Source organism: Conger conger, chromosome 10, assembly GCF_963514075.1.
Source record: "Conger conger chromosome 10, fConCon1.1, whole genome shotgun sequence".
NCBI lineage: Eukaryota > Metazoa > Chordata > Actinopteri > Anguilliformes > Congridae > Conger > Conger conger.
Genome location: NC_083769.1, coordinates 29,451,811 through 29,476,545, shown reverse-complemented (window position 1 = coordinate 29,476,545; position 24,735 = coordinate 29,451,811). Strand labels below are relative to the sequence as shown.

The 24,735-nt window shown below is 41.1% G+C and overlaps 1 protein-coding gene across 1 annotated transcript; it reads right to left on the bottom strand.

Moving 5' to 3' along the window:
* Window positions 1-61: 61 nt before the first annotated feature.
* Window positions 62-19,065, bottom strand: LOC133139513 (myosin-7-like). The gene is made up of 41 exons (XM_061259090.1): window positions 18,960-19,065; window positions 18,447-18,550; window positions 18,060-18,203; window positions 17,235-17,391; window positions 17,074-17,101; window positions 16,382-16,478; window positions 15,685-15,705; window positions 14,932-15,024; window positions 14,224-14,287; window positions 13,874-13,972; window positions 13,684-13,787; window positions 13,451-13,589; window positions 12,950-13,068; window positions 12,349-12,498; window positions 12,058-12,228; window positions 11,397-11,576; window positions 10,870-11,002; window positions 10,597-10,667; window positions 9,656-9,743; window positions 9,382-9,499; window positions 9,149-9,272; window positions 8,574-8,710; window positions 7,487-7,742; window positions 7,064-7,306; window positions 6,751-6,927; window positions 6,222-6,367; window positions 6,027-6,117; window positions 5,436-5,825; window positions 5,125-5,251; window positions 4,686-4,804; window positions 4,326-4,522; window positions 3,849-4,198; window positions 3,619-3,743; window positions 3,246-3,361; window positions 2,778-2,970; window positions 2,408-2,611; window positions 1,465-1,590; window positions 1,198-1,368; window positions 969-1,073; window positions 464-559; window positions 62-232 (listed from the first exon to the last, which is right to left on the bottom strand). Exons 1-41 carry the CDS (start codon window positions 19,063-19,065, stop codon window positions 62-64), a joined length of 5,850 nt encoding a protein of 1,949 aa, XP_061115074.1.
* Window positions 19,066-24,735: the final 5,670 nt, after the last annotated feature.

Genomic DNA, 24,735 nt, shown 5'->3' with positions numbered 1-24,735 from the left:
TGAAATGCAAAAAAGGAAATACAAGTCACACTGAAATAAACTCCAAATGTGAGGTAAAAAATCACAGTAAGAATAATAATCTCTGGAGGGGGCTCACCTTCATCCCTCGGTCGCGGGTGTGAACGCGGAGCTTGTTGACCTGCGTCTCGGCCATGTCGGCCCTCTCATCAGCGGCGTCCAGCTCGTGCTGCACCTTCCTGCATCTGGTCAGGTTAGAGTTTGCCTGCTCTTCCTGGGGAAGAGGACGGGGTGGAATGCTCAGTGTTCTGCAGGCAGACCGTCTCGCATAAAATGTATGACTTCAAATGCATGTATGACTGCAACGCACACAAAAGACTAATGAATGTTGGAAAGTATGTCATTTTATTATTAGGTGTTGTGTCTCCAGTATGTATTCGGTCTGTATTGCTGGCACTCTCGGGAGTACCGAATACATCGGGACACACAGCGTGTGGAAACCTACCGCTTCCTCTGCCTGCCTCTTGTAACTCTTCACCTTGGCCTGCAGCTTGTGAATGAGCTCCTGCAGACGAGACAGGTTCTTCCGGTCCTCTTCTGTCTGTAAGGCCAAGAGGAAATGGAGCTCACACCCATGCCGTGTTTTCTTTTTTATTTCCATAAATGTAGCAGAAGAGCAAAGCAAGTGTAAACGCAAAAGTTTCAGAGGTACTAGAGCAGGGATTCCCAAACTGTGGGTCACAACCCGCAATGACTAAATTATGTGCCTGTAGGCTACTACATGTTGACCATCATAACAATCCAACAATAATAAAGTAATTAGGGGCAAGACGCATGTAGTCATGGCTAAATGGTGATGTTGGGCACAAGGCATGTGTGTGGGGGTGGTTTCGAGGGTTGAATAAATTTCCACATTAATTTGGGGGGTCACATCAGAAAACAAGTGTGAATCCCTGTACTGGAGAGAATCAATCTTGAATAAAAAGTTGTTCAGTGATGTGTCAGGGTACCTGGTAGGTGAGCTCTTTGATACGCCGCTCGTATTTGCGCACTCCCTTCTGCAGCTCACTGATGATCTTATGTTCACATTCCAGCTCATTTTCCAGCTCTCTCACCTGGGGGTCAAAGCATTCAGTCATTTAGTTCCCCCACCAAAATTAAGATTTTTTTTTACGGTACAGGATGGGAAGGGGAAACGGCAGAAAATGATCTCTGCCCGTATGGTGCTACTGTCCTCACCCTGCTCTCCAGCTTCTGCACCTGCTTCTTTCCCCCTTTGAGAGCAATCTGCTCAGCCTCATCCAGACGCATCTGCAGGTCCTTGATTGTCTGATCCATGTTCTTCTTCATGCGCTCAAGGTGAGTGCTGGTATCCTGCTCCTTCTTAAGCTCTTCCGCCATCATGGCTGCCTACACAGTGTCATGAGGTTAGTTCCCTTTTAATCGCTCATTTGTCTCACGATATTGTAATATACCCCAGAGTTGTGTGCCCTGGGTGTCACTCACATCACTGATGGCCTTCTTGGCCTTCTCTTCAGCATTGCGGCACTCCTGAAAAGCTTCTTCCACCTCGCTGGCCAATATGGAAAGATCTTTCTCTAGCTTCTTCTTCTGATTTATCAGCCCTGTGTTCTGGAGGGCAACAGACAAGTGAGTTTTACTGTACTCTGGTAGCAGATCACTGCGTTTCTGCCATATAACATGCTGGTCCTGGTTCTCAGAAACAGGATGGTAATCTGAGATTAGGAGTTAGTCTGGAACACACAAATATTCTATTTGCAAATGAACTGCAAATAGATTAACAGTGACAGTGTCTTCATCAACAATAAAAAAAATTGCTGTACTTGCAGTCTGTTTGCAATAAAAGCTGAAAATCTGTGTCTCCAGATTGATTCCTTATCTGGGTTTTATTGTACTTCTGTGAATAATTGTCTCAGTCACTCACTGTCTACTGCTTGCAAAGCTTCTGCAGACAAATGTGTTTTATTTGGTGTTCATAAACAGTTTGTGTGTATGTTGTGGGGATGGGGGGTTGGGCTTGATAGAGGCAAAAATTTATTTAAAAAAAAAACATGAATTTTTAAATTAGAAACTCTTTTTACGAAAATATTGTACTTGTCAGTTGTATAATATTTCAGTTATATATAGTGTGCTTTTTAGTTTGTATTATAGTTTTTACATTTCATCTGTTCACCTTGCTTTATAAAGTAGATCTGTTTTTGCCTGAATGGAACTGATCAAAACTGGTTGTTGAAATGTTTGCCTTTGAGATTTTTTTCAACACTGCCTCACTTGAGCATATGAGCATATATATGCACTGTAATTGGACAAAATATTTTTGTTAGTCCTGGTGTCTCATCTGTTGCAGTGAGTGGACAGCATTTCAGTTTTCAGTATGTTGTTTACTCTTTAATCCAATGCATCAAGTTTAGCTGTGGTTCCCACCCACCTGTGAATGCAACAGGTTGACCCGTTCTGTGGATTCCAGCAGCTCATGCTCTGCCAGCTTGCGGCCACGATCTGCCTGCTCCAACAGACCACGCAGCTCTTCCAACTCTGACGACAGCAACATGTTCCGCCGTTCCGTGACCGCCATCTGCTCCTTAAGGTCCTCATTCTGGTGCACTGTCTCGTTCAGTTCTACGTGCAATTCCTGAGGACAGCATGCTCAAGTTAAAGCTTCCACTGACATCATTGTGAAATCCAAATGCCGCTAGATTTTGGACATGACTAACAGGAACAGGAAGCCCTTTAGCTAAATACATTATTTACAAATAATGTAAAAAATATATAAAATGTTATCACCCTGGGACACAGACCTTGATCTGAGCCTGCAGATGTCGCACCATCTTCTGTGATTCAACAGCCTGGCGGTTGGCATGGTTCAGCTGGATCTCCATCTCATTCATGTCACCCTCCATCTTCTTCTTCAGCCTGATGGCCTCATTGCGAGACCTTGCTTCTGCATCCAGGGTGGTCTGCATGGATTCCACGATGCGCTGATGGTTCTGGCTGGGGAAAGGAAACAAGGTGGAGAGCACACTTGAAAAACAGGCACTTGTATGACTACATACTTCTTAATACTAATTCCTTGTTAACTACTGTAGGGAAACAATCAAATGAAAGAAAATATTAAAAATAATTACCATAACTAACTAAAATCTGTGTCACTGAAAAAGATTTGTGTGTGGTTTCGATTGACTGAAATCTAAGTCTAAAGCTACCTCAATCTGGCTATACATCATCCTGTGGTTTATTTAATATAAAGCATACAAGTGCAAGTGTACCAGAGGTTATTGATTTCTTCATCCTTCTCCGCAATCTTCCTGTCAATTTCAGCCCTGACCTGGCTGAGCTCAAGGTGGACACGTAGGGTCTTGCTTTCCTCATGCTCCAGTGTGCCCTGAGAGATGACAGATGAACAGGGTCTTGTTTTAACTTTACCACTTATATGATAGCACTTACATCTAAACAGGAATTACACCATTTCAGCAGCTATCACCTACTCTATGTTAGGATACATATTAAGTTTTAACCCTCTATAAATCACCATACTGATCTATCAGGATTTAAACATACAGTATGTTAATCAGTTTTCATAGTCACTAGTCATAGTCCAGATTTATGTCTGGATAAAGATTCAGCAGTGGTGTATTATACCTCAGCCTCTTCCAGTGCCAATTGGATCTCACTCTTCTCTGCATCCAGGGCTTTCTTCAACTTCTCAAGCTCATGAACATTCTTCCTACCTTCACTGATCTGATCTAACAGATCAACGATCTCGTCTGGAGAAAGACAGGAATTTTTTTTGATGGATAGTAGACAACACTTAACAGGTTGTTAAGTATGGACTATAATTACAGAAATACTGTCAATTCAGTGAGTTGTACCCTGGAGGTTCTTGTTCTCCCGATTGGCAGTCTCCAGGTGGTCGAGTGTCTCCTCATAGGCATTCTTCAGCTTTAAGAGCTCAGTGCTCAGACTGCGCGCCTCCTTCTGTGACAACTCCAGCTCTGACTGGGTCCCCTCATATTTCTGCTTCCATTCAGACAGCACCTTGTCAAAGTTGCGCTGCCTCTTGTCTAGGGCAGCAGCCGCAGCATTTGCCCGCTCCAAGTCCACCAGCAAGTCCTCGATCTCAGTCTGCAGCCGATACTTGCTCTTCTCCAGTGAGGAACACTTGGCATGTGAGGCCTCTACAGCCTCCTCTGCATCCTGCAGACGTATCGCCAACTTCTTCCTGTTCATACATGAATCTTTTTACTTTGTATATCTATATGCTACATCTCTCACCTTCTAAAGGTTAGGGAATATATTTTAAAAATTTTAATCCAAACAACCCCAAGGTTGGACGTGTGCCAGCTTACTTTGCTTCTTCAAGCTCTTCAGTCCTCTGGATGGCATCGGTCTCATACTTGACTCTCCACTGGGACACTTCTGCATTGGCCTTGGACAAGGAACGCTGGAGCTCTGACTTGGCTTCCTGCTCCTCTTCATACTGCTCCCTCAGCAGATCACAGTCATGTCTGGAGGACTGCAGGGCATGGGCTAGGGCATTCTTTGCCTGCAATCAAAAAATATGTAATTTGCAACAGAAGTCCGAAAACGACCTCATCCTCAGATATTCTACGCTCTTCAAAACAGCATAAGGGCAAGTATAAATATGTTATATTCATGTTTATAGTCATGTAAAACTTTTATTCTGAATGATGGTTAAAAAAACCCACCTTATTCTCCTCTTCTAGCTGCTTCTTTAGTTCCTCTGCATTCTGGGAAAATGAGTTCTTGGTTCGTTGGAGCTGAGTCACCAGGGCCTCACGTTCTTCAAGCCTCCTGCTCAGTTCAGCTGAAAATAAAGAGAGCAAACAGTCAATTAAGACTAAAATCCATTAATAATGATGGGCTTTTGTGCCTGAAATCTTGCCTCAGAGCAAGTTAATTTCTTTCTCAACAAAAAAGCTTTAGTTAGAAGAAGACCCATTTCAGAGTGAGAGTGCTGATCAAGGATCAGTTTAGCCTTCAGCTCATAATTGGTTATGCTACAATATGAACAGAGGGATCCTACGTAAAATATATTTTTTTAATATGGGCCCAAACCTTCAGCATACAGTGATCATCATGAACATGTCCATCCATCCATACCATGCTACAGCCCTAGATACTTACCACACTCACTCTGGGCCCGGGCTCGATGTGAGGTGGCATCATTGAGCTGTCTCTGGAGCTCCTCTGCCTTAGCCCTGCTCTCACTCAGTTGATCCTCATATGTCCTGCACATCTTCTCAACTGTAGCCTAAGACAGGATGTTGAGGATTCTGCATGTGAACATGCAATATTCACACATACAATATGGATTTGGCATCTACGATGTATGCATTTTTATCCAGCATCACGTAAGATAGTAAGATACTAAAGTGTCGCACAGGATTGCTGAACTATTTCACATAAACCTACCGCCCACAGGTTCTCATTCTTACCTTGCCCTTAGAGATGTACTCCAGGTTCGAAGCCAGATCATCTGCTTCCAGTTTGACCTCACACTTCTCCTTCTCCAGCTTCTGCCTGACCCTCTGCAGGCTGTCGATCTGCTCGGCCAGCTCGGCAACGCTGTCGGTGTGTTTCTTCCTCAGCGCTGCGGCCGTGGCCTCATGGTGGAGCATGGCCTCCTCAAGGTCCCGCCGCAGCTTCAGGAAGTCTGCCTCCCTCTTCTTGTTCATCTCAATCTGGAGAGAGGTGGCCCCACCCGCCTCTTCCAGACGCTCAGTCAGCTCCTCCAGCTCCCTCCTCACGTCACTTAGCTGCTTCTCTGCCTTTGCCCGCGATGCCCGCTCTGCCTCCAGCTCTTCCTCCAGCTGTTCTATACGTGCCTGGCAGAAAACAAACACTTTGTTCCTAGAGCATTCTTTCTAATCTGTCATTTTGTTTGGATTAACGCATCAAGATCTTCTAGAACATAGTGAATTGGATTCTATAGACGTGGCACACTTCCTGCAGTCATTTTGAAGGCCACTGTAAATGAGCCAATTCAATTCTGTTATTGAATAGTAGGAAAAAAAGTTATTTCATACGTGTAGTTCTTTAATTTTCTTATGTAGCTGAATCCCCAAAGCTTGTTCATCTTCCATTTTTGAGTTCAACTGATTGAATTCAAAGTCTTTCCTAATCACAAGACAGAGGACCAAGAGGGATATAATCAGGCCAGGGTGGATTATAGCAACATGATAGCAAATTTCCAACAGTGCTATCCACACTGTGCCTCTCACTTTTTTAGCTTCTCCTCAAGCTGCTGCTTGTCATTCTCCAGGTCCATGACAGACTCCAGGGAGATCTTGAGATCCCCTTCCAGCTTGCGCTTGACTCGCTCCAAGTCCATACGCACCTTCTTCTCCTGCTCCAAAGAACCTTCCAGCTATAGTTAGGGGTTGGAGGGTGGAGGGGGGTGCAGATACATAGAAATGTTAAGATGGAAGCAATTTACTGTGGAAATAATTTGATTTAGTGTACTATTAGTATACTATTTTCATTTTTGATAATGTGAAGATATAGTTATGTACATTATACTGTTAAACAATTCTGAAATTTGAAGGTGTACAGTGATTATTTCATTTTCATTGTCATTGTCACTTGATTTGTTTCCTAATCAAATGTAGTTTGGACTATTAAATCTGTGGATATTTATAAAAGTCTTAGCAAGCACAGATGCATTTCCGATTTACTGTGGTTTCATAAACAGTACTTGGGCACTGATTAAACTGGTATGCCTGAGAGGTGCTTGTGCTGGCCTGAACTTACATCATCCACTTGTTGCTCCAGCTTGGCCTTGGCCTTGGTCAGCATGTTGACTTTGTCCTCTTCAGCCTGCAGGTCATCTAGGGTCTGCTGGTGCACCTCCTGAATGGCCTTCTTCTCCTTGGTCAGCTTGAGAATGGACTCATCCAGTGTCGCCATCTCTTCAATCATGTTCTTAACCTGGAAAGGAGGGGGGAGTGAATGCTGGTCTGTGACACCTCAATAGTAAATCCACATTTTCCATAATAATAATAATAATAATAATAATAATAATACTGATAATGCAGACTAAATTCTGCTTACCAGTCATCATTACCTTATTCTCTATGGTGTGTTTCTCTTTCTCCACCTTGGCTAGAGTGATCTCAAGGTCATCAATGTCCTTCTTCAGCTCAGCGCACTCATCTTCCAGCTTGCGTTTCTTGGCAACAATGCTGGCATTAACCTCCTCCTCGTCCTCCAGTTGCTCTGTTATTTCCTTTATTTTAGCCTCCAGTTGGATCTTAGTCTTGATCAAGAGTTCGCAGCGGTCCTCTGCATCCGCCAGATTGTCCTGTTCCTGGAGGCACAAAGAGAGTGTGCGACAAGAACATTTACTTGGGATAGGTTCTTGTGCTTGATCACTACAATCTTTTACCTCATCGTTTAATCTCTAAAGCTCATTGCAGGTGAAATGCAGGCCTACAACTTAGTTTCTTGTGGTCTGCATGTTTGGTCATACTTGTCCTTAGACACTCACAGCCTGGAGCTGTAGAGAGACGTCGTTCTTTTCTTGAGTCAGGGTGACCTGCTTCTCCTCCAGGTCCTTGCGTTTGGCCTCAGACCTCTCCAGGGCCTCCTTCAGCTTCAGGAACTCCTCCCTCAGGCTTGCCAATTCCTTTTCAGTCGCAGCACTCTTCAGGAGAGGCTTGATCTTGAAGAAGAGCTTCATCCAGGGCCAGTTCTTCACTGCGTTGAAGGCTCGGATGTTCCATTGAATCACCATAATGGCCTCCCTGCATGGTGGGGGAAGGATTCAATAATGCTTGGAGAGGTGTGTGGACAGAGTGCAATGGAAACTCAACGAAGACGTAACATGCCAAGGAGTGAATAAACATTCATCAAATAAAGTATTTGATGTATGTTTCCCTCTTGGTGTTTGAGAATCTTGTCCAAAGATTTTGCCAATCCCAATTACCTCCCACCATTGTTCTAAATTAGAACTGTATCTCACTCACCAAATATGGCTGGGGACATTTCACTGCATCAGGTGTCACATTAGTGTTTGCTTTCTGACAGCCAGCATACTGGTATGAATCAAACTATATCCCTGAAGTACCTCCAAGCTCAAGGCTTGACAGAGGTGAGGTAAAGGCAGTTTGTTATTTAAAACTAAAGCCCTCTGTGAAATAGGAGGATTTAATCCCTTGTCACCCATGCAGAAATTCTATCTATGTGGTCACTTCAAGATATAGCCTCCATGGACAAAGGAGCCAGTGGGATTTGGGAGTTATTTTTAATAGGGGCTGAACAGCTGCTGTCAGTTCTCTTAGGAGACACATGTCGCCACCTGCCTCAGTGGACGCCGTTTGTATAAAATGGGCTATTTCCAAAGGGACCACACACATGCACGCATGCCACGTGTGCAGGCACACGCCTCACACACGCCACGCACAAGTATGTCGCATGCCACAGCTTTTAACAGACTCAGTTGCCACAATAAGGCTTGGCATGCAGGATTTTCCTCTTCATCTGAGCCATGATTATGGAAAAGAGTGGTGCTGTTGCAGCTCTATTTGTGTTCACTCGGACAGATTCAACTCGGCCACTAAGAAGGTTCACCTTACTTTCTCTCCATCAGCATCTGCCGTTCTGTCCTCATGATCTTTCCTCGGCAAATGGCCTGCAGCATGGTGACGATCTTCGCCAGTCTCTCATCGCGCATGTCCTCCAGCTGGCCCAACAGCCCAGCCTTAAAGAAGATCTGGAGGCCCAGCCCAGAACAAGCATAACTTCAGGGTTTCTCTCAGATAAATAGCTCAATCCACATTACTTGTTCTATGCGCATGACCCATGGCTTAGAGGCTAGGTGTCTTGTTTCTTGAGTCTGTTTCATCAAGCACACTGAAGTTCTTTTATCTTTTATTTATTCTGTTCTCTCATTCGGAATTGCCAATCTGAACTGTAGGTCCATCCAATTACTGTAACATCCTCTCTTAATTCAGGTGGGTCGCTTATTTTCCACTCTGCAAACAGATTGTGTAGGCAAATTGTAGGTGCCTGATTGATCAGAGGAGTTGCTAGAGGGGGGTTGTAGTTCTCTGAAAGTATACCGTAAACTCCATTGTATGTATTAACTGTGGTTGTATGTCTTATCGGAAGCTTGTGTGAGGAAACAGCACGCAGTGACAGCTTTGCATACCTTGGTATGCCCAAACTTGTACTGGCTGTGATCAATATCTAGGGAGACCAGAAGCTTCTCTGCTGCCTTCCTGCTGTCCACAAACTTATCATCCGGAATGGCATAGGGATTCAGAAGTCGGTAGCTGTAGCAAATATTTTTGAAAACCCATATTATTATTTGTTTGTATGTAGATTTGAGAGAGAACGAGAGTGTGCAGATCTTTGTGATCATTAAAAAATTGTACAGCTCACCGCTTTTTCAGGTCTGCATAGAGGATACGGTTGGGAAAGCCCTTCCTGCAGATTCGGATTCCCTCCAACACACCATTACAGCGCAGCTGGTGTAGCACCAGGAAAGGGTCCATAGTCCCTGCAGAGGGGGGTCAGGTGAACACAGGGTGCTCAGATATATAGGCAACGAGGAGGAGTCAAGAGTATATGAGTGTACTTGCCATCATAAAGAGGCTTTTGTTGCACTGCATGTATTTGGGTCACACTGGAGGGCACTGTGGTAGTCATGTTGTACCTGGAGTCTTGGCCTCATTGGGAATGATGCAGCGCACAAAGTGGGGATGGGTGCTGCGCAGGTTTGTCATCAGCTTGTTTAGATTTTCCTACAAACAGAGCAACGAGATGTGAGACAAACCCGTGGGAGGACCGAACAGACACAAGCGAGGTCCTGTCTGAGAACACTGAGCAAGCACTATGTGTTCAATGACTATACCCTTTGGAGTTTTCAAAAAGTTATTTTGAAGAAAGGCACCCTGAGATTAACAATGTTCTCTTTCTCCTGTGCTTCCCAGTAGCGGCCAGCTGGACCTACCTGGTGATCCTTGAGCTTGGGTGAAGCTATGGAGTATGGAGCTAGCACAGACTTAAAGTGATGTTCATGTGTCAAGTTCTCTAAACATCACTGCAAGTCTTAACTGCCTCCTCCTCAGGAACAGGACCCACGGTGCACATGTGCAAACATGCATCCCACAAACTGCAATTTCTCTGTACATTCTGAGCACTGCAGCTCACTGGAATAGTGTAAATGTGCCAGTTTTACGGTTACCGAGAGCATACACATAACCAGCAGGGGAAGGGTGAGCCAGATCAGTGGAAAAGCAGTATGAGGAGCTGAAGGCTCCCTTGATTTTTGTTTAATATAAGATAAACTATTTTTCTGTCTCTGGACATTAAGATTTTAATTCCCCAGATTCCGTTTTGTTTTCTGGGTAAACTATTCAAATGAAAATAAATGCATTAACAAAATTCAATTTAATCCTTAACTTCCTATTCCTAAGACCTTTGAGCTGAAACAGAAAGGAATCTGAGGCAGCATGGTTATATAGGATGTTATATTGTCATGTAATGCCAGAGCATATTTTTACTGTAATGGTCAAAATGGTGTGGAAATGTGGAAGATAAAGCTTGTTACGTGTTTTTCTCTTTTCATCTCTCTCAGCAAGAGAAAGATCTCACCTTGTGCAGCTGAGACACAGTCTGGAAGGATGCAGCTTTTTTTCTCTTCTCCTTAGTTCCTGGCTTAGGTTCTGCAAAACGAGTTAGCAACAGCTCAGCTCATCTCCCATTCACAGACAAGGCCTTCCTTCCAGGTGTGTAAAATTAACTGTAGTTAGCAACTGTCTTCTCTGATAGAAGCAGACAGACAGATGCAGGCAGTATATGTGCCTTGTCTAACAGGACACTGACAGCTGTCATTGACATGGTTCAGTAAAATACACTGTTAAATACCTGCGTCAGCACTGACATAGTTTTCAAACAGGGACGCCAACAGCTTGTTAGCTGACTTCTGGAAACAGCCCACCACTGTCTCATTCAGGGGGTCTTTATTTTTGTCTAGCCAGCCACAGATGTTATATGGTACCTGTGAGAAAGCATGACAACAAATACCAGTGTAAATGTGTGTCAATAACATTGATATTTCCTTAAATAATATACACTCACCCAGGACTTTATTAGGAGCAGTTTCACTTTATTACGCCTACTTATTTATGTGATTATCTAATCAGCCAATTGTGTGGCAGCAGTGGAATGCATATAATCATGTAGATACGGGTCAGGAGCTTCAGTTAATGTTCACATCAACCATTAGAATGGGGAAAACATTTGATCTAAGTGACTTTGACCTTTGAATGATTGTTGGTGGCAGACAGGGTGGGTTGAGTATCTCAGGAACTGCTGATCTTCTGGGATTTTCACACACACTAGTCTAGAGTTTGCAAAGAACAAAAAAGGTCTGCTGGTACACAGTCACTCACCACACCGGCGTAGTGCACCAGCTCAAAGTGGGCCTCAAACTTGCGCTTCTTGTCAGGACGAGGTTTTTGGAAGATGGCCGTCTTCCCATGGTGATTGTCGTAAAGCTTGGCCTTAAAGCTGATGTCAGTTGCCTTGGGAAACATACATTCTTCCTCCATGATAGACAGGATTCCCATTGGCTGCAGGAGTACGCAAGCACACGCCCACAAATGCATGTCACATCCTAGGCACATCGTACTACTTTTCAGCATCCTTTTCAACATGGAAAGCAGACCTGAATCAAATACATATGTGGTACATTTTTATTTGTTTCAAATCCTACTGGAAATAATAATATGTTGTATGTTAATTGAAAATATATATAATTTAATTACAGAAATGTATTTGCAAACCTATTAGAATGTCTTTAGAAATACTTTATTCATTTTAAAGTTTAAAGTTATTCATTTAGTTTTTTAATGTTCAATAATGTATCTAGTAGTCATTTTATATGAGTCCTTCAAAAAGTTACTTCAAAAAGAAGTAATTGTTTTATTTAAAAATATTACAATATGCAGAGACTTGCATTTCCAAACACAAATACTTAAATACTCCTATATTTGATTTAAGTTTAAAACAAAGCAGTGTCTTATTCCAGGTAACCACCTGCCCCCTACACACCTTCTCGATAAGGTCAATGCAGGCCTGCAGGTCCAGACCAAAGTCAATGAAGGTCCATTCAATGCCCTCCCGCCTGTACTCCTCTTGTTCCAGGATGAACATATGGTGGTTGAAAAACTGTTGCAGTTTTTCATTTGTGAAATTGATGCAGAGCTGCTCAAAGTTATTGAACTGGAATTAAACAGAGCGCGAGGGACAAAGTGAATTGTGAAATAATGCTGGGAGTGATGCAAAAACAAAATAATAGCCAGTGATTATTTAACTTCTATAACTGCTCTGTGCAGAACTCACCTCAAAAATCTCGAACCCTGCGATGTCCAGTACTCCAATGAAGTACTGGCGTGGCAGTGCGGTGTACAGTGTCCTGTTAATACGGCCCACCAGCCAAATGAACATGCGGTCGTATGTGGCTTTGGCCAGAGCACCCACAGCATAGTTCACCTACACAGAGACCAACACAGACACCAACACATAGAACACACATCTGTCACTCATTGCTTCAGACATTTTCTATTTCAAGTCTATAGAGTGGCATTTTGCAGGCCAATTGACAATTAAGCTGCTTAAACAACACTAACAATATATTACTCATATTTTACAATGTGTCAACAGTGGCATCGAAATAAATGTCAGATACTAGAAGCATCTTTTCGAAAGCAAAAATACAAAAACAATAAATCATAACTGCCCAAACATTTGGCCTTGATTCATACATTCATGAATTAGATTTTCATAATTAGTTTTTTCCAGAGAGTGCTGTCCGTGTTTTTTCTTCATCATATTTTTTGGGGATTCAGCCCCAATTATCTAGCAAATCCAGTTGAGCATGTTTAAGTCCCCATTATTTTCAGCATTGGCACTGATTGTGGGGGATTTACAAAAGGGAGCTCACCTGGTCGACAGTCTGTCCCTTGACAATGTATTCATTTCCCACCTTGACACGAGGGTGCAGGAGCCCCTTAATAAGATCAGCTGAACTGATCCCCATCAAATAGGAAGCTTTGTCAGCACCTGCAGAGTCAACATACACCCACCATGTCACAGGCAGACCAAACATTTACCTGCAAGTGAGAGCGTGGTACACAGGATCAAATACTCATCTGAGATACTTTAATAATAGTCATTGAGATACAGCAGCTCTTTCAGTGAAATTAAAATAAATATGTAAAAAACCTACACACCTTGAGAATTTAAGTAAACATGCTACAAACGGTAAAACCATGTGAAATTTGGAAGAATATCTTCATGTATCATAACATTTTTTAATATTTTCATGTTCAGTAATCAATAGTGTCTGTAGGGGTGAAGTATTTGATATAATGATTTGCCTCGGGACAGCTGCAGCTCTAGCAATGGGTGTATGAATTTGGGGTGGGGGTGGGGGGTAGCTTACTCTCTGTGCCATCAGTCTCCGCCTGCTCCTCACGCTGCCTCTGCTTAAACTTCATGTTTCCAAAGTGCATGATGGCGCCCACTATTTTATAGCAGCCATACTTTTCCTCCACACTGAAGCCCAGGGTGTCCATGGCATGCTGGGGTAAAGGACACAAAGACAAGGTCAGTTTATGGGTCTGGATTGCGTGTGTGCAGTGTCCCTTAGGTTAGAGGAGAGCATCTGACTCTTACATCTGTGGCTAAAAGCTCCTGCCCGTCATCCATGTTGTCCACTGTGGTAACTCCCTGAGAGCAGACGTGGAAGTCATAAGGGTTTGACGTGACCAGCAGCATTTCTGTGGGATTAAGGTGGGATTTCTGAAATTGCCAATGGAAAATTGATTTAAACTGGCAAGTATCAGACAACATTCAGCCCTCATACCTATAAGCTCTGGCTTCTTCTGGGACATGATCTGATAATAGATGTGGTAGCTTCTTTCCCCAGGTTGCTGAAAGATCACTCTAGACTTTTCCAGAAGATCTATATGGTGACAATTCAAATGTTTTGTTTTTAATTACGCAATTAGCTTATTTAAAAATTTTAAATGTTGTTCAATAAAATTTACAATTAACATTAACACACACCATAGGTATAGGTGTATGTTAATAAGGTGTTTCCAAGTAGATTCTATTCTAGTAGTAGATGTGTTTGGGTAACTTTCTTTTTTCATGCATATAATGCTCGTCATAGATATGTGTCTGTAATAAGTAAAAACTTGGTGGGCTACACACAGATGTCGATGTCAGCAGAAGCCAGTTTGCCTGTGGGACCAAAATGGATCCTGATGAACTTGCCCTATGGAGAGGGACAAAGAATGAGCAGACACTGAGAGGGTGAAGCTATAATTTTGTTTACAAGCAGTGTAAAACTATATGGCTTTCATTCTCACAGCACAAACTTTTAAGGCAAAACTTGGTGTATAGCCTTATTAGTGAGGTATATAGATGTACACTGTATAGCACAGTGATAATGCTATACCCCATTGAGAATGCTGTATGTGTTAATGTATACATGATTCATATTTTGTCTTTTTTTATCATTTTCAACGTGAGCAGTCACCGTAGAGTGCATGCATTTAGTCATATGTCTGATATAATAACAGGCCTTTGAGAGTTCTATGAAAAGTTGAGAACAAAAATGAGAATATATGGCATAACCAATTTAAAGCTTGGATTATATTTTACTTTTGTGACCTGTGGCACAACACTGAAATATATCAGTCCCAGTGAAGAATAGCACCACATTGTACCAGCTGTCCATGAACTGTAATGCTCCAGGAAAATGACTACACTGCTAAGCTGTTGAGCCACAGAGTGAAATAGATGGTAGGGTAGCAACACTTACAAGGTTTACTCATGCTGTCATATCTCTCCATAAAGCATTCATGTATGAAGCTGTCATTTATCCTTTTAGGATGTTTGTGCTTGTTTGCCACTCACAAAGCGTGATGAGTTGTCATTCCTCAGCGTTTTGGCATTGCCGAAAGCCTCCATAGCTGGGTTAGCCTCTATTATCTGGTCTTCAAGGGTTCCCTAGCACAGTAAAAGATTAGAGGAGACTTTACAGAGCTGAAAGTTGAACAGGCAGTGCACCTGAGTATAGTTATCCTGCACTCCATGGAAACAGAACTATGTGACACTGAAATGCTCTGTGTGCTCTCAGGCAGCTTTGCTACTAAAATACTCTTTGTAATAATACACTACATTTATGTTGCGTGATTGCTGGACTAATGTTTTTTTTTTTATTCAGAGTAAATGTACCCTTTGTGGCACTGATGTATCCTTAAATAGTTGGCATCAAATGTAATGTTTTCAACTAGTTCTACTACTCTACAATAGATTATATTTTACTGTGTTTTTATTGTGTATTGTATTGTTTTATTGCATATTGTATATTCCTGCTGTAGGTTGAGGGGGGCAAGACTTAAGATTTTTGCTCTTTTTTATATGTGAATATGATGAAGATGCAACAATAAGACTGAATCTGAATCTGAATCTGATACACAACTGGACAAATGGCTAATGCAATGGTAACTCCACTCCGTCTGACACATAAGATAGACTACAGTCTCAGGAAATAAAGTAGAATTTTGGAGCCATACGATTGGCCTACGATGGTTGTGTATTAAAAGTTTGGTTGTGCAAAAATATGTTAAAAAAATTAAAATAATAAACTTGCAGACTTGTACATACCCCTGTTTTAGTAGCAGGTCCCTGCAGAAAAGGTTTAACAACACAATATGTCAAATACTCATACCATAGAAAGATTTTTTATAGTTATGTATATATATAATAATGACCTGAACACTGTAATCTTATACACATTTTACCACTCAGTGGTTAGTAAGATGGCTATAAAATCCACCAAAAGTATTAATCTCCCTTAAATAGTTAAATACTCATTTAAAACTGTTTTGTTAGTTCAGGAGCATTAATGACTCTTTTGGTAACATACCTCTACCAGCTTTTATGTCTTATGCAAACTGCTTGACATAAAAATGATTGGACAAAGATGGAAAAGTTTTCTTTCAGGGTGAAAGATGGATATAAGACTGGGATGAAAAACAAAAAGAGAGGTGACTCCAAATGTTAAAGGCAAAACATGTTTTTTCAAAAAACTGGGAAGAGGACAAAAACACGGAGGAAAACAGGGGTAGAAATGGGGGATCAAAAATGCAGGAAGCAAGGCCAGGAAACAGGGCTCCGTTGGTCTAGCCTTGCACTTTTAAAGCAAAGCATGATTTAAACAGGATTTCAAAGGTATTTAAATATTAAGTGCATACATCATGAAAAAGACAAAATTAGGCAAGCTCTTCAAAAAATACATAAAAATGAAAAATATGAAAAAATGATGGGGTAAAATGAACAAAAGGGGACCATTTGGCCTTACTCCTGTTTTGTTGACTGCTTCCCCCAGGGCTGCTACAATGGCAAAATACTGAATTACACGTTTCGTGTTGACAGTTTTGCCAGCACCGGATTCTCCGCTAGGAGTGGTAAACAAAAAAAAAAAAAAACATACGCACAAAACACAAAAAATTAACACAACAATAAAAATTCACCACTGTCAAGATTCTCAAGTAAAAATTTTTTAAAAAAAGATGAAAAGTGTAAAACAGGGGAAAGTATGTTTCCCATTTTGTATGTTTAATTAGAAATAAACATGAAAAAATATATATTAAAATAATAATCCTATGAACTGAAACCTGAGTATGTTTGACCAAAGACATGAATGCTTCAAACAAAACAGATGTGTTGCTTTTACATTCTCATGAATTTGATCTGCAATTGCTCCATAAACGGCACATGGGGCATCCAGACCAGTGAGTGGAGAATCCATAATATATGCAGTGAGAAAAGCAACATATTATAAATTATCTATGATATCGCAAACAACATCAACATATCACAATCTATTTGCCATGCTCAATCTTATTTATTAGCTGTTTCACTCAATGGCATGCCAACTAAACTTCTTCTCTCAAGAAAAAAACGTCCAAAAAACCCTACTCTTCAAAAGGTTAACTTGGATTGGCTTGTGTAGGGGATTCAGTCATTTCATGAAAAGAGGGATAGACTTACGTAATGAGCATAGATTGGTTCTCACGATCTGTAATGGCACACCATAATGGGAAGAGTTAGAAATGATACATGTCTACAGCAGCTGTCTTGTTAATGATCTAATCTAGCATAAATCTTTCATCTAGAAAAATTTCCATAAATATAAAAAGGGAGTGACTTACTGCGCAACATGTCGTTGTAGGTGTTGTCTGCGATGGAGAAGATGTGTGGCGGAGCCTCTGAGCGCCGTTTGCCTTTGTAGGCAGCAACCACAGAAGCAGTATAGATGGGCAGCCATTTATAAGGGTTCACCGTGACACAGAACAGCCCGGAATAGGTCTGCATGCAGAAGAAGTGGTTGTCACAAGATGCCACTGAGTTTGGGTGTAATTATTTAAGTTCCAGTGTATTGTTTAAATGTATGGTTTGCTTAATTTCAGACCCCAGTCATTCCTGAACCCTGATTCAGGGCAAACTTACTTTTGTTCATATGTATTTCACTGATTTAATTTAGGACTAATATTAATCAGCATCTGAAATATAGCATTACATTTAATTTGAAAAATATTATGGCTTTTGAATGTATTATTTATGTAGAACTTTGAAATGGTATCCTTGTAATATTCCTGGAATTCCAGATTCCAGCTTGTTTTAAGATGGTTTGGACGTGATCAATTTGGTAAAAGGATGGTTGAGATAGCAACCGTGTTGGCAAGACCATGTCCAGCTGTTGGGCCAGCTTTGTACAGGCAACAGACTATCACCAAATCTCAGATCGTATCCAGCTAGTGCAGAAGCTGGTTCCAGATAGATTCCATCTTAGGCTGGTAGCTGGAGGTTCCACCAGGGATTCAAAGAATTATCTGAATTATCTAACCTCTTAAGCACCATTTCCTTTCAGTTTGAGTCCTTCTTACATTTGAATGTATATATTAAATGTTTATTTTTGTTTCTTTGATTTTATTCACCTGCACAGTATTGGTGTTAGCCAGGAGGAACTGACTCACATATATCATCCAGCTGCTGTAACGCCGTTGCAGGTTAAACAGTACAGAGGCCTCATTGAGGTTGGTCAGCATAGCCATGTCCTCAATCATGTCAAATTTTGGAGGGTTCATCTGTTGGATGTCATCCTCCTTCACAGCCAGGGTCTGAGAGGAATGAAAATGGGAATACAGAGTCATTCATATAATGTAAGTTAACAATAAAATACATATTATTTGTGATTTTTTTTTTTTTACAGGGTTTTAGCTTATGCATACCCATATCCAACATGAATGTATTCCTTATATTTATCTTCTGTATCTTCAGAAAATGTTTATGATATATTAATAATTGGTACTACACAAAATTCACGCGTCAGACGGCAACCATATTAAACACGAAGCACAGACCTTCCCATCCCTTGTCTCCGCAGTGATTTTGCCATCTGTGGTGTCTTTTATCTCAACGTCGATGTAAGCTTGCTTCTCATCTGGGATCCACACTCTCTTCTTACCTGTGCAAACAGCCAAAGAATGGAACCGTCACTGGTTTAGTTCAGATTCATATTGCATCTTCAAATCATTAGTTTCACTCTTCCGATTTAATTCAGTGAATCCTGTTGCCGATCCTATACAGAATTTAAAATCTTGGACGCAAACCATTTTAATTTAAATTCAGAATTCATGTCGTTGACGGAATAACTTTGATGGCCCGCAAAGTCCTGTCCAACTTTAAAAAAAAATAGTTTCCAAAGCTAAAAAGCAATCATATTAGTCTAATTCCTTTAACACACGGCATATAACCAAATGCGACATCGAGGTGCCCAGACATTGTAAAGTTTCCTGCAAATAGCAAATGACAGCGCACTCCATCTGAAAGGTCGGCATAAGAAGGCAACAAAAGTCAATGCACGTTTTCTGTACCATCGAAAGCCAGTGTCTGTGCAGCCAGGAGTTCCAACTCTGTCTTGCGGAGGAAAGGGGCAGCCTCTCCGAATTCTTTCATATCCCTTAAGAGTGATACTGACATGGTGACAGGTCCGCGGCACTAAACTGCACCGACGCACAGGCGGTGATGCAATTTCCCCAAAATTCCTGAATAAAAACATAATGCATACAATTACCTTTTCAACCTTTACAGTTTTTATCCTGCAAAATTAGCATGTATCCTTCCTTGGATGACATCAAACTATTAACATCATATTAACTATATACGTCACCAAATTAGATCCATAAAAAGAAGTAATGATGCGCATGAGCTAAATAAGAATTATACATAACCTCAACTGCTGAACATTTTGAATTTTTTTTCTTTTTGCGCACGTCATATTGGAATTTTAGAAAACGGTATTTCAATGTGTTATGAATCGGACACACACTACTTTTTGAAAGGTAATTTGAAAGTTTAGTTCTCGTAATCAATGGACTAAAACTTAAAATAAGTGTTAGTATAGTTCGAGCGTTGTGGACGCTCATGCAGGTGAAGCGTACTAACCTTAGAAGGCACACAAAAGATTAGGTCGACAGACTGGAATGCCCTCTTTTATTGTCTCCCTCAAGGTCAGGGTTGAGGGAGATATGTCAGCAATCCCCATGTGTCACCTCCTCAACTGCCTATTGGTGGTGACCGTCTGCCCGAACTGACACATAAGGCAAGCTGCATTTTTATCTATGCCGGTTATTTTTATAACGGCATTGCATTAAACTGGGATAAACGGAAACTAAAAGCAAATTGTCTTTGCCTATAATCTTCCCAGTATTTTAATCTGCAACGGCTATCAGCGTGTCTTACTGCACAAGCAGGGCGTGTGTGTATGTGCAAATTAGCATACACCAACTTTCCCAGCGAAGGTCTACTATGCCATAACATGTAATCTGATAAGTAATGTGATGTCATACGTTACTTTATTTTACTCCGAATGGATGCAGAAGATGGATGTAATTTGCAGAGGTTGCTGGAAAGAGGTACTATGGAGCCGGAATTTAACTGTGAGAATCTCTTGTGCAGTCAACATTACCCAAAACAGCCAGTAATGATTCCTCAGTACATATTTAATAGAATTGTTGTTCTTGAAGGGATATGCTAATGCTATTACTTGTATGGTATCAACCTAAGTAAACTATTAATATTAAGAGACAATCCAGACAACATGTTATGTGACTGTTGTGCACAGTATAAATCTGGGGCAAATGCTTTGTCCTGTATGCTTGCCAATTTATAAGAGTCTGTTTTATTTCACATAGGAATGGGCTTCAAGTGGTGGAACAATGGTGAACAGGATATCTCTAAGTGTGATGTTGTACTGTGTGAGTACTGGAGTTTGAAAATAGATCAAGGGACACTGTGAGGGGTCTGGGCTTTAGTCCACCAAAGTCTGACTATGAGCATTGGAAGAACCTGTTAGAATCGCCCTGCAATCAACTACCAAACTGAAAATAGATGCAGATGGCCTTATATTTGCTACCTCTAATAAATAATCGTTAATCAGCATGGCAAATTGAAGGCCAGTTGATTGGTGACTGCATGTCTGACTTGCAGTTTGTATCCATTAGCTTTGGAATACATTATGGCACAGGAAAGATAAACAGGCAGGTAATGTGAAAACCGGTTACTGCATGTTCCCCAGCATATTTTCTTCTACACTGCAACAGTAATGATGATAGCATAGGAAAAATATCAAAGCAACGGAGAGGACTGTGGAATTAAATCCCTGCTCATTTATCCTTTCGTAATGTGGATGCATTATTCCTTTCTGTGCTGAACTGACAAGCATTACATTATTAGGTCTAATATCTTCAGTTTTATTTGCATGATGCCAGCAATGCAGCAAAATTGTATATGCATGTGCCAAAAGCATTATTGCAATCAGGGCCTCTTTAAATGTGCAGCTCTGACCTTGAGAACAAAAGAGGAGATAAGTGTCCTTGTATCTGTACTGCAGTCCCAGAATAGACAAGAATACAACTCCCCTCCAATAGCCAACATTCCACATGGAGGCAGACGAGCTGCCACGGGGCGCGCCATTGTTAAAGAGGTAGAACACCCGTCTGGAGTACGAGGAGCAGCGGACACCACACAGACTAAATACATCGACTGGAGGAGCTGAATGTGGTTACAAATCTGTCTCATAGCTTCTTCTTTGGGCTCATAATCATCAGAAATGTAATATAATTATTTTATTATTACTTATTTGATTTGGAGTAAAATGATTAGCCATTAGTTGGCATTAGTGGGGAGGAATTTCAAAAGACAATGAAAATAATAATGGAAAAAACAGCACTCAACTTCCTGGGACTATATTGTGCCAACAAATAGCATACTGCCATAGAGAGACTTCATCCTGGTAGACTGACTTATCTTCTGGGGGGAGGAGGGGGGGGCATAAGTGTTGTGTTTGATAACTGGAGCCTCCTCAAGCGTAGATTAGATTTTGAGTCAGTGCAAATCAGTGATATTCTGGGCTGACTCTCCAGGGAATGGACTGTGCTGTGTTGTTTCACAGGCGTATTGCATGATAAAAAGCTTGTATAAGAGTTACACTGAAGCAAGGATAGTCCAGGAAGAGCATAAATGTACTGTTGAAATGTTCATTCACCATTCATTTAAAATGAAATACCTTTAACGTTCCCTGGCACTTTCACAAGTAGATTTCACATTATTCAAAAATATCATTTTTTAAAAATGGTTTTAAAATTATAATTCTAGAAATACAAGCTGGAATCACTGAAAACAGTGCAGTTGTTTTGGATAACCATACACCAGATATCATCAGGCTTAGTTACAGAGACAGGGTTAAGTTCTGCTTACAGGCACTTTGAAACTGATAATGAAATCTTTCCTATTGCTATTGAAAAAGACACCACATTAATAATGATAACCTCATAATTTTTTTGTACCCTGAGATTTTATTTGTTTTATTTTAATATGTCTATAATCTTCCAGGGACAGTCTATAAGACATTTTGACCTCAACAGATGACAGTCAATCAACAGTTCTGCACTGTAGAGACAAAAATATGTGAGCCTCAGATTCTGGCTAATACTGGAGCCATTCCTTGCCAGGACAACAACTTTAGTAATCTCCCTCTATGCTGCCCCCCAGAAGCTGCAATAACATGGGCTAATCAGTCTTTTAGCAACTCGTTTGGGAGAGATACGGACGCCAGTGGCCTGGCCATTCCAGACAATGGCCTATCTGCATTGTGTTAGTCTCAGTAACCGTGCCTGATGTGGGCACCTTCAGCTGTCTTTCTATTTGGAGCACATAGAGGCATACCTCTGCCTTGCTGCACAGTCCAGAACAATGGACACACATGCTCATAAATGTTTCAAAGTTAGAAACCAGTCAGACTGCAGAATACCACACCAATCCCTCTGTTGCCACTCATTAAGCTTCAGGAAGATGGACAGTGTTAAATAGCCTTTGACAGCACAAGTTAAATAAACAATAAAAAAAAAGTTATTCTTTCAGACATATTAATTAGGCTGCATCATTATTTATTGGTTTTTAATGTAATGAGTGTTCTCTGATAATCTGGCCTCAAGCTGAGTTCCAATACAATCATACATTTCAATTTACAAGACATCAGATGCTTTAAATGGCTGCCATGTACCTAAAAACAACTTGAAGTTGATGAATTAAACCTGTCTTTGCAGTTTGTTTGGCATTTTGTGGCCATATGAATGCAATGGACATTACTCATGTCTTAATCCTTTTATATGTATTTAACATTTCCCATGGGTCATCACAGACATAGAATGTTGTGTTCACAGTTGGAGCTCATACACTGCCGAGGGCCACTGGTGTCTTCATGGGCAAGCCACAGGAGCGGCATGGGTACAACTGCAGACAGTAGTTCTGTGAGGCTCGTGGCAGTGATGTGCCTCCCTCAATATTTAGATATTAAAGCTTTCCATAACAATGCCAGGCATTCCATAGGCACGGCCAGTGTCTGGCTTCAAAGCACCAGAGAATTTGAACTGTGTGTGAGCACCTCTTTGCGGCTTATGCAGTAGGCCCTGCGAGACAACTGCACCTGTCTCCCACCATGACAACTGCTCAAACACACGCGCGCACAGTCACCCACACACACACACGATGCACACATGAAGTTGTGCCTTGCACCTGTGCCAACAGACAGGCATAGGCCAATAAGCAATGACAGCTATCATGCTTTGCTCATCTTTATGCACTAAGCCTGTTTATGTGCATTACTGATACTATTTTGACTGAAATTATTATCTGACTGTTGAAAATTTGTGTCACTTTATTTGGTAACTGAACAAATTCGATCACCTTGGTGAAGGTGTTCTTAATTGACTTTCAATCAGAATAAGGTTGTATTGTACCATACTTTGAACTACAAGGCATTGGTCTCAGTAATTGCAGTTTAAGAAGTAAGATTTATTTTGAATGCTTATGGAAATCTTCTCTGGAATATTGGCAGAAATGTGTACCTGGTGAAAGATGTCGGTCTATCTCCAGCAGAACAAGTGGCTTAGAGATCACAAGCCTCCCTCCCCCACCTCCCTGTCCTCCCATAACTAAAGCCCTTATTCAGATGAACTGTGGTGGTAAGTGCAAGTGGCCTTGCAGCTCAGCAGTAACCTCCAAGAATCCTGAGAAGTGCTTCCCGGCAGCAGACCAGACACTTGACCAGCCATGTGTCCTAGGCTCCTGTCACTGGACCCCACTGAGGGATCACTGCATGGTCTAAGGCGTTACATTCCACTCAACTGTGTGACTGTGTGGCCAAAAGCTTAGCAGCTCTTTGGGATATGCAGTACGCTCTACATCTGGGACAAAGACATATTTTTCTTTTTTTGACTTGACTCCTCAATTTTTTATTTACCATGCTTCTTATTAGAAGCTTTTATGCTAAGCGACAAACACGATTATGAATGTATACATTCTAATCAAGCAGTGCACATGTGCTTATTGTGCAGATTCTCCGCTTTTATTAAAGGGTATTTTTATACATATTTATTTCACCATGTAGAAATGACAGCACTATTGATACATAGTTCCCCTATTTCAGCAGGTTTCTGATTAATCAAGTGTATTCAGTTTCTTCTTTTGTGCAGGTAGCCTATGAGAGAGCCTTTGGTATCTAGTCTTGATTATAGCCTTTTGATTGCCTTTGGAGTCTGTTATTACCCTTTGTCTACATGAGGACCAGAGCTGTGACAATGAAAGTGAAGGTAGTCATTATAAGGATGCGAAAGTTCAGTTCAGGATGGCACACTTTCACAATGCTTGTACAGAAAAATATTTATTGGCATCCAATAATGGCAGTTACATGTCAATTTCTGAGTGATAATAATATGAAATTGTTCATTTTTTGTTCAGTGTTCAGCACATATTGCATTATAGGATGTTGTAACATCATACTTATACAGTGGAATAAACCAAATGATTGCATATTCCAATTAATTAGCTACCTTGTTTAGTTAAGTGCTTTGCTGTTTTGTAAGTGATATCTGTTCTGCGCATAGCTTACCTGTGCCTACTACTACAAAAACTGTTTTCTAAATCTGAAATGTTTTCCCAGGAGTAACACTGGGTGTCACTATTTCCTTGCCACTCAGAGCTTAAAGAAACAAACACGGGAAGGGTTTAGTTTAAAAGGAAAGCATTTAGGAAAAAGAAAAATGCACAAAAATTACTTTAGTTCATGAATATGAACTCTTTTTGGGTGGG